Source organism: Pleurodeles waltl, chromosome 3_1 (genome assembly GCF_031143425.1).
Source record: "Pleurodeles waltl isolate 20211129_DDA chromosome 3_1, aPleWal1.hap1.20221129, whole genome shotgun sequence".
Taxonomy (NCBI): Eukaryota; Metazoa; Chordata; class Amphibia; order Caudata; family Salamandridae; genus Pleurodeles; species Pleurodeles waltl.
In genome coordinates, this window is record NC_090440.1 from 25,108,957 (window position 1) to 25,119,913 (window position 10,957).

The 10,957-nt window shown below is 46.8% G+C and overlaps 1 protein-coding gene across 1 annotated transcript in view; it reads left to right on the forward strand.

Annotated features, from left to right (window-relative positions):
* The window catches only part of LOC138283713 (F-box/WD repeat-containing protein 7-like), a 334,239-nt gene extending 329,878 nt beyond the window's left edge, over positions 1 to 4,361 (forward strand). The window contains exon 17 of the mRNA XM_069221757.1: positions 1,718 to 4,361. Coding sequence (XP_069077858.1) covers positions 1,718 to 1,856 — 139 coding nt within the window. The 3' untranslated portion in view covers positions 1,857 to 4,361. The remainder of the gene's footprint in view (positions 1 to 1,717) is intronic.
* Positions 4,362 to 10,957: the final 6,596 nt, after the last annotated feature.

Below are 10,957 nucleotides of genomic sequence, written 5' to 3' on the forward strand. Positions count from 1 at the left end.
GGTACCAGTCTACTAGGGACTTACAAATAAATTAAATGTGGCAATTGGATGTAAGCCAATTTTATAATATTTGAAGGAGAGAGAACAAGCACTTTAGCGCTACTTAGCAGTTCTAAAGTGCAGAGTCCTAAGGCCAACAAAAATTAACTCAGAAAAAATGGAAGAGGGAGGCAAAAAGTTTGCGGGAGGGCCACCTTGAGGCTGACAGGTCTTACACCTACACTCCCCAAATAGATTTTTAATTATTTATAAATACCAAAGTTTGAGTACATGAGTCACATGTGCAAAGTGGTTACACCCTGTTTTTTGAAATTAGAATTAACTGTGGTTGAGTTACCAGTGATAGACGTCCCTCTATCATCACATCACAAGATATTGTGGCGCTCATTACAACCTTGGGGTGGACCGCCGAGCGTCCGCCTATGCAGCCGCAAACCCACCGGCCACATTACAACATCCCCGCTGGGCCGGCGGGCGGATTCAGAGTTTCCGCCCGCCGGCCCAGCAGGGATGTCGGCCGCAACATTGCTCCTCTTCCTGTGCAGACAGTGAAAAGCAGGGTGGGGCTGTGCCTGGGGGCCCCTGCACTGCCCATGCCAAGTGCATGGGCAGTGCATTGGCCCCCAGGGGCCCCCAGACTCCCCTTCCCGCGAGCCTTTCCATGGCAGTCTCTACCGCCATGGACAGGGTGGCGGGAAGGGGAGTCATAATCCCCAGGGCAGCGCTGCAACCAGCGCTGCCCTGACGGATTATAACCGCCGGGACAACGATGGCGGGAAACCGCCGGTCCCGGCTGTGCGACCGCGGCGCTACCGCCGTGGTCATAATATGGCGATATGTACCGCCAGCCTGTTGGCGGTACAATCGCCAAAACAACCCTGGCGGTCTTTGACTGCCAGGGTTGTAATCAGGGCCTGTGTATCCACCTCACTAGGACTGCTGTCCAGCTGAGAGTGACACCGATGATGAGAAGCCAGGGACATTTCAGATGCGAGTGATACCAATGATGAGAAGCCAGGGACATTCCAACTGAGAGTGACACCAATGATGAGACACACCAGGGACATTCTATCTGGGAGTGACGCCGATGATGAAAAGCCTGGTACATTCCAGTTGAGAGTGACACAGAAGATAAGAACCCGGGGATATTCTATTTTGGAGTGATACTGCTGATCCAGGAACAATACAACTGGGAGTGACTCCGAGGCAGGAAAGCTGGGGACATTCTATCTGGGAGTGACACTGCTGATAAGCTGGTGACATTCCAGCTTGTAGTGCCGCTGATGATACGTCGCACATTCCAACTGAGAGTGACCCTGATGGAGAGAAGCTAGGGACCAGGACGATGAGAAGCAGGCTCAATCTATGCTCCCACAATCTTGCTCCGTGAGGTGCCTCCTCATTTGGGCTGATTCCTTGCAACTTGCTTTGTTTTAGTGGTATTGCTGGTCTGTTGATCCACAAGTACCATGAGTTAAAACCCAAAAGTCCTAATTTCAAGGTGTGTGTTTCCAAATATTAAATGCTTCCCCCTGATTCAGAGAGTACATATTGAAACTGTATAGCAGCTCTTTGCTTGGGATTTTATCAAATTTGAGTTATTTTGGGTGAAGTCTCCCAGTCACTTAGTTTTTCTCTCTCCTCTCTCCAGTTTGATTTCAAGGTAAATGTCCCCCAGTGTTCCATCACTAACTCTTTTCCCTCTTCTTCTTTTCAGGCCGGACACCAGCCTTCGGAAGTTCAGAGGTCATCGTGGTCGAGTGACGTGTTTGCTGTTTGACGACAGCAGGATCTTCAGTGCTTCTCAGGATCGTTCCATCCGGATATGGGATTTTGGAGGTCCCATTCCTAAATGAACTAAGTGCACTCTCACTGCAGAGCTCAGTGTGGTGCATCTTCAAAGGAGGTCCTCTGCAGTCAACGACTGGTTGTGAACTTCCATTGAACAAGTTCAGTTCAAGACAGAGGACCCCAAATGCTAACAAGTATTGGCAAAGGCAATAGTGCTACCTAGCATTTGAAACTTTAAGCTAGACTTCTTGCTTTTGTCAATGCTTATTAGTGGTGGCATAGTAGACAGGTGCACTGAAAAATAAGAGTGTGCTTGTGGCAGGATTGGAAGGAGGCACAAAACATTCTGATGCAAGATAGCTCACAATTCAGACGCCCCGACCTTAGATACACAGCACACGTCTCACAAGACTGCATCTTTAGTTGTTGATCTTGTGTGACCTTGGTAGAGCATACTTGAGGTCAATCATGTCCATTGAAACACAAGAACCGTCTTGAAACAACATAGATCAATGTTTGTGAAGTCCAAGCTTAATAAAAATGGAATCAGTGCTTTGTCAATTTCAGTTGATCCAAAGATCCTCTAGTAATTGCATGAGACGTCAACGTTTCGGTCTTGTGTGTCATATATATATGTGAGACCATCGTCAGGACATTGGATATTACAGGAGTTTCATGATGACCCACGACAACAAAAGATTGAATATGACTGATTCTCTCAAACGTAATCTCTTAGCATTTCAATGGAACAAGCGTAAGGCAAAAACTTTGTGTTATTTATCAATATGAGTTCATCTCTGAGTTGATGTGGTTCTGCTGCAGGAATCTAGCGGGAGTCAGACTGTTTTGTTTCAATGGACATGATTGATGTATGGTGGGTTCTGTTTATTGTGCGAACCGTATAATTGTGATCATGACTATACAGGGAGTGCAGAATTATTAGGCAAATGAGTATTTTGACCACATCATCCTCTTTATGCATGTTGTCTTACTCCAAGCTGTATAGGCTCGAAAGCCTACTACCAATTAAGCATATTAGGTGATGTGCATCTCTGTAATGAGAAGGGGTGTGGTCTAATGACATCAACACCCTATATCAGGTGTGCATAATTATTAGGCAACTTCCTTTCCTTTGGCAAAATGGGTCAAAAGAAGGACTTGACAGGCTCAGAAAAGTCAAAAATAGTGAGAGATCTTGCAGAGGGATGCAGCACTCTTAAAATTGCAAAGCTTCTGAAGTGTGATCATCGAACAATCAAGCGTTTCATTCAAAATAGTCAACAGGGTCGCAAGAAGCGTGTGGAAAAACCAAGGCGCAAAATAACTGCCCATGAACTGAGAAAAGTCAAGCGTGCAGCTGCCACGATGCCACTTGCCACCAGTTTGGCCATATTTCAGAGCTGCAACATCACTGGAGTGCCCAAAAGCACAAGGTGTGCAATACTCAGAGACATGGCCAAGGTAAGAAAGGCTGAAAGACGACCACCACTGAACAAGACACACAAGCTGAAACGTCAAGACTGGGCCAAGAAATATCTCAAGACTGATTTTTCTAAGGTTTTATGGACTGATGAAATGAGAGTGAGTCTTGATGGGCCAGATGGATGGGCCCATGGCTGGATTGGTAAAGGGCAGAGAGCTCCAGTCCGACTCAGACGCCAGCAAGGTGGAGGTGGAGTACTGGTTTGGGCTGGTATCATCAAAGATGAGCTTGTGGGGCCTTTTCGGGTTGAGGATGGAGTCAAGCTCAACTCCCAGTCCTACTGCCAGTTCCTGGAAGACACCTTCTTCAAGCAGTGGTACAGGAAGAAGTCTGCATCCTTCAAGAAAAACATGATTTTCATGCAGAACAATGCTCCATCACACGCGTCCAAGTACTCCACAGCGTGGCTGGCAAGAAAGGGTATAAAAGAAGGAAATCTAATGACATGGCCTCCTTGTTCACCTGATCTGAACCCCATTGAGAACCTGTGGTCCATCATCAAATGTGAGATTTACAAGGAGGGAAAACAGTACACCTCTCTGAACAGTGTCTGGGAGGCTGTGGTTGCTGCTGCACGCAATGTTGATGGTGAACAGATCAAAACACTGACAGAATCCATGGATGGCAGGCTTTTGAGTGTCCTTGCAAAGAAAGGTGGCTATATTGGTCACTGGTTTGTTTTTGTTTTGTTTTTGAATGTCAGAAATGTATATTTGTGAATGTTGAGATGTTATATTGGTTTCACTGGTAATAATAAATAATTGAAATGGGTATATATTTTTTTTTGTTAAGTTGCCTAATAATTATGCACAGTAATAGTCACCTGCACACACAGATATCCCCCTAACATAGCTAAAACTAAAAACAAACTAAAAACTACTTCCAAAAATATTCAGCTTTGATATTAATGAGTTTTTTGGGTTCATTGAGAACATGGTTGTTGTTCAATAATAAAATTAATCCTCAAAAATACAACTTGCCTAATAATTCTGCACTCCCTGTAATGAAAACAATACAAGTCTTTCCTTTGGAATAACCAATTTGTGTACGACTGTTTGTACTTTTCGGATAAGATTGTGTAACTTTCTTTGGTTGTCTTTGATTGATTCTTTCAGACACCAACCTCCATTATTGATATATAGATCATATATATTATATAATATTATTGAGTTCATAAATGACCCCCTTGTCAGCTGTTTACCTGATCTGCTAAGTGCCAGTGGGGAGGGTATTATAAGCTCAGCCACACACTCTTACGATCACAAAAGCATGTAGAGAAAGCCTGCAACAGTGAAAAAAGATTCCCTTATGTTTGAAATGCATATGTGAGAAAAAGTATCCCGTGTGGCAAAAACAGTGATGATTGAGATGTAACAATGTTGTGTATCGATTGCAAGCCCTCCACGTGAGGTGGAATCATACATCAAATAACCAAGAGAATGAGGTGAAAGAAAAACACCCCCCTGGGTAGTACTATAGCCCGCTCTATGTATATTTGAAAGAACTGGATCAGAAGTTGTAAATTGCATCATTTACAAAGCCATCACGACCAGCCCCCCTGCTTATCTTGCAGACAGCCTCACCACCTCTGGGGGTTCTCCGCACCCCTGAAGCCTGGACACCATCAGACTGCAGACTAAGAAATGTCTTACAAGACAGCAGGCCTTTTCTGTCTGTGCAGCCAGGATCTGGAACACCGCGCTGCTCCAATTTAGGGAAGAATTATAGACTCGCCTCTTTAAAGAACACTACATCACGATGCATTAACCACCCATAACCCACTGTCCTCCCTACCACTCACTGTCTTTAAGTTTGCCTTTACCACTGTAGCGCCCTCTTTTTGGCGTGATTATCCCCACTTTTTGCCTGCTATCAATTTGCTAGGACTGTTTTTACTGGGATCCTGCTAACCAGGACCCCAGTGATTGTGCTCTCTCCCTCTAAATTTGGTTGCCTAGGACTTTTGTACCCTCCAAATCGGCATACTCGTGCCCCCTTATAAGTCCCCAGTATATGTTACTTTGATACCCAAGGCATTGGGGCACCAGGGGTTCATGTATTGTGCCACCCATGGGAGCCCATGCAAAATGTGTCTGCAGGCCTGCCATTGTAGCCTGCATGAAAAGGTGCATGCACTCGTTCACTACAGGTCACTGCACCAGGTCACTGTAAGTCACCCCTATGGTAGGCCCTCCTAGCCAAGAGGTCAGAGTGCATGTCCCTATGTGTGAGGGCACCCCTGCACTAGCAGAAGTGCCCCTGTGAACTCCAGCTCCATTGCACTGGACTTCGTAATTACGGGGAAGCCACTTACAGGTCCACCTGTGTCCAGCTACATAATGATAACTCCCAACATGCGCATGTTTGGTATCAAACATGTTTGGATCATACCTCAATACTGTTTCCAGACTTGGTTGTATGATTCCATGCACTCTGGGGGCTCCTTAGATGACCCCCCAGTATTGTTCCTACCAGTCGTCTAGGGTTTTCCAGGCAGCCCGGGCTGATGTCACCCCTCAGACAGGTTTATGCCCTCCTGCTGCTTGACCATCTCAAGCAGGGGAAGGCAGAACAAAGGATATCCAGTGGGACAGGGAGGTAACACCTTTTCCCTTGGAAATAGGTGTTATATGGCTTGGGAGGATTAGCCTCTCCAAGCCACCGGTTTGCTTTGAAGGGCACTTTTGGTGCCCTCCTTGCATAAACCGGTTTGCACCAGTCCAGGGATCCCTGGTCCCTGCTCAGGCATGAAACTGGAGAAAGGAAAGGGGAGTGACCACTCCCCTGTCCATCACCACCCCATGGATGGTGCCCAGAGCTCCTCCAGGTGGCCACTTGATTCTATCATCTTAGAACCAAGATGTGCAGAGGTCGCTGGGAGCATCTGAGTGGCCTGGTCAGGAAGGTGACGTGACACACCCATTCTGATTGGTGATCACCTTACTAGGGTACCAAGCCCCTTTTAGGGCTATTTAGGGACTTCTATGCAGGTGATTCCCCAGTTTTTATGTGCAAGACTCCACCAGGACTCCTCTGCATCCAGTTCTGGCCACTGAGACTGCAACTGGACTTTTCAGGAACTGACAAGACTGCAACTCCTGCGACAACTTCCCTTTGCAACATTGTTTCTCCGGCTCCTTCCAGCAACTGCAACATTTTCCCAGCTGTGCATCCTCTGGGGTCGGCGAGGCTTTAGCCTGCACCAAAAAGCAAGAAGGAATCTCCCTTGGAGTGAAGGAGTCACTCCCCTGCATCTGCAGGCACCTACAGCAACGATGTCCGACTGCGTGGATCTGCTCTCCCCTGGAACAGCGTGGATCCTGCATCAAAGGTGGAGGTCTGCAGTGGTCCCCTTGATTCTCTCTACCAGCTTTCCGACTTGGGAGATGGTAAGCCCTTGCCTCCCCTTGCAGGACAGTACCCCTGTGCACTGGGACTCTTGCAGCTACCAAGGCTTGTTGTCTCCTGCTCCAAGGGATCTTCAGTCTCCGAGTATCCCTGGCCCCAGCACTTCATCCTGCCAAGAACAGTCTCCTCTCCAGCGACGTTGGACTCTTCTTCAGGTGTGCTGACGGGGCCTCACTGCAGCTTACTCTGCCTGCTGCCAGTAGGTTGCCTGTAGGGGCTGTGACTGCTTCTCCTGGCTCTCCCAACCACTTAGGATCAGCCCGTACTCCCCTCCATGGGTCGAGTCACCTGGACCTTGCTGATCCTCTTCAGTCTTTCTTTTGCTCCTTCTGGCATTTGCCAAGACTGGTTGGTAGTTCTCATAACCACTGACGATCTGCAACCTAACGACTGATGTGGGACACTATCTGCACCGTTCCAAGGACTCCTTTTCAGCTCCTGGGCTCCCCAGCTGGTCTTCTTCTTCCCCTGTCAACCTGGTTCTTCATCAACAGAAGGGTGGATAGTGTCTCCTGCCCTGACTGGACACTCCATCGTGGACTGGACTCTGTCCCCTTCTCTTGCAGATTCTCTTCTTCCAGAATCCACCTTTGGTTTCCTCTGGTCTGGTCCTGTTCTTGCACAATCCCTTTTATAAGCCCTCCTGTTAGTCCTTGAAAAGACCAGGTACTTACCTCTGCTCTCCTGTTCGCTGGGGGGTCACTCAGGAACTCACCTCTTTGGGGTTCCTAGTTCTTCCAGCTTCTCTCTAACGACTCCATATCCTTGGGTGGGGGACTTTACTTCGCATTCCAGTATTATAGTATATGGTTTGGTCCTTTCTTGGGTCCTAACCATTTTTCATCTATTTCCTACTAACGCGTTTCTTGTGCCAATTTCTAATTATTACTATATATATACATATATATATATTTTTTACCTCCAGTTGGGGACTGCCTATAAGTAATCTAGTGTAGTGTTACTGTAATAAAGTATCTTTATGTTTGTAACACCGTGTGGTTCCTTTCATGTGTGATAAGTTGCTGTGTGACCATTGTGGTATTCCATAAGCTTTGCGTGTCTCCTAGATAAGCCTTGGCTGCTCATCCACAGCTACCTCTAGAGAGCCCTGGCTTCCCAGACACTGCCTACACCTCACTAATAGGAGATGCCTGGACCTGGTATAAGGTGATAACACCAGGCCAGCTTCTTACAACCATGTGCAGCGGTCAGCTGCCTTTTGGGTAGTTTTGTGCTTTAGAAATAACATGTACATGCACACAGAGTGAACAGGCCATGCTTTCAAGCCATACCTAAAAATGGGAAATATTTTGGCTTGTTCACTGTTCATCTGACACTGGATGGGCTGAGACCCCTCCCCCCCCAAACAAAACTTAATACAGATGATGTATGAGGTCAGGAATTCAGGCATAAGGATAAACGAAGGTGGAACAGAAGTCTGGCAAACAACAGCTGAGACCCAGTGAATCCCATTAGCGATAGTGCTGTGTGGCAAGGCTAAGGAGTCTGGGTCAGCCACCCCCTTGACCAAAACAGGTGGTAAAACATCTCAGCTTTAACTTGGACCAGGCACTTTCTATAAAGGACAAAATCAGCACAATATCCAGCACCTGTTTTTCCACTATGCATCTACTTAGGATAATTTTCCCCTGGCTCCTGTTTCATCAAGAAAACCCCTAGAACAGGCACTGATCATGAGCCGCCTGGACTATGGCAATGCACTGCTAGTAGAAGCAAATGAGTCACTGTTGGCCAAGCTCCAAGTGCTCAAAATACTGCATCCCGACTAACTTGCAATATCCCCTCTCGTTCATCCTCTGCACCCGTTTTGAGAGCCCTCCATTGGCTCCCTATCAGGAAACGGGCCATCTTTAAACTGTGCTGCCTGACTCGCAAGGCACTAACCACACGGCTTCCCTCAGACTTGCATCACAGACTCAGTCTATGCCCGACCACACAATGGCTTAGATCATCGAATCAGGCATCACTAAAAATCCATGGTATCTGCACCTCCAGAGGTGGGGACAGATCTTTTTTATGTTTTTGCCCCATTCGACTGGAACAAGCTTCCTTTGTAAATCTGGATGTGCCAGAATTTTCTAACATTTAAAAAAACTTCTGAAAACATGGATGTTTTACCTTGTCTACCTGCACTTGCCATTTTTCTGGTTGCAATGCGCCAAGATACATGCTTTGGGTGTGATTCGTTTGCACTGTATCAAATGCCCTTAACATAACGTAACATAACTTAAAAAATTTTGACGGAAGCCATTCAGCAGAAGCCAGACACTCCTCTTGCAAGTAACAGATGAGACCCAGTGGATCTCATGAGTAGATTTAATTAATGCCCATCAGCAGAGGTCAAACGCACCTCTGGCAAGTAACAGTTGAGACCCAGTGGGTCCCATCACACAATGGTAGGTTGGGCAGGTGTCCTCAGCAGAGCCCAGGAGAGCTCAAGGTGACGTGGGTGACCCACAGGGGATCTCTGTGACCCAGCGGAGGTGGACACCTCACTACTCACTGTGAATCACAAGGTTATAAATGTGCCCTACTGACCGAGATCCAAAAAATGGCTCCTGACATAAGATATTTTAGTTACATAATCCATTCCTGAGCTAAGACTCAGCCCAGGGTGTTGTACAGTACTGGGAATGGTGCAGAATCTGGTCTCCAAGAAGTCACAGAGTACAGAAAACTCCTTATCTAAGAGGAGCACAAGCCACAGCCCAGGATTTAACCCGCTAGGAGAGGGGTAAAAACAAACAAAACCCATTCCACAGGCTCTAGTTCAAGCATCTGTTCCAAGACTATTAGTAGGCTGCGACCAACAAACCTCCTTGCAGGTGAGGTACCTCACTTCATGAACTACTACACTTGAAGCGAGGCTCCTTACAGATAAGGTACCTCAGTTCATGAACATTTACACCAGAGGCTCCTTACAGGTGAGGTACCTCCATTCATAACTTGTGCACCTGAATCGAGGCTCCTTACAGGTGAGGTGCCTCCATTCATAACTTCTGCACCTGAACCGAGGCTCTTTACAAGTGAGGTACCTCGGTTTATGAACTTTTACACCTGAAGAGAGGCTCCTTGCATCCATGAACTTCTACACATGAACTTCTACATGTGAAGCGAAGCTCCTTACAGGTGAGGTGCCCCAGTCCATCAACTTTAAGGTGAGGTACCTCAATCCATGAACTTTTACACCTCAAATGAGGCTCCTTTCAGATGAGGTACCTCAGTTCATGAACCTTTACACCAGATGCTCCTTACAGGTGAGGGACCTCCGTTCATAACTTCTGCACCTGAACCAAGGCTCCTTACAGGTGAGGTACATCAGTTCATGAACTTTTACACCAGACGTTCCTTACATGTGAGGTACCTCAGTTCATGAACTTTTATGCCGAGGCTCCTTACAGGTGAGGTACCTCCGTTCATGAACGTCTACACTTGAACCATGGCTCCTTACAGAAAGGGTATCTCAGTTCATGAACTTGTATACCTGAATAGAGGCTCCTTACAAATGAGGCACCTCAGTTCATGAACATTTACATCTGAACCAAGGCTCCTTACAGGTGAGGTACATCAGTTCATGAACTTTTACACCACACGCTTCTTACATGTGAGGTACCTCAGTTCATGAACTTTTACACCAGAAGCTCCTTACAGCTGAGGTACCTCCGTTCATGAACTTCTACACCTGAAGTGAGGCTCCTTAAAGGTGAGGTACCTTGGTCCAAGAACTTTTACACCTCAACCGAGGCTCCTTACAGGTGAGGTACCTCAGTCCATGCACTTTTACACCAGATGCTCCTTTCGGGTGTAGTACATGAACTTTCACACCGGAGGCTCCTTACAGGTGCGGTACCTCAGTTCATGAAATTTTACACCAGAGGCTCCTTACAGGAGAGGAACCTCAGTTCTTGAAATTTTACACCAGAGGCTCCTTACAGGTGAGGTACCTCGGTTCATGAACTTCTACACCTGAAGTGATGATTCTTCATGGGAGGTACATCTGTCCATGAACTTGTACACCTAAACCGAGTTTCCTTACAGGTGAGGTACCTCAGTGCACTAACTTCTACACTTGAACAGAGACTCCTTACAGGTGAGGTACCTCGGTCCATGGACTTTTACACCTGAATCTATGATCCTCACAGGCGAGTTACATCTGCTCATAACTTGTGCACCTAAACCAAGGCTCCTTACAGGTGAAGTACCTCAGTTCATGAACATTTACACCTGAACTGTGGCTCCTGACAGCTGAGGCAA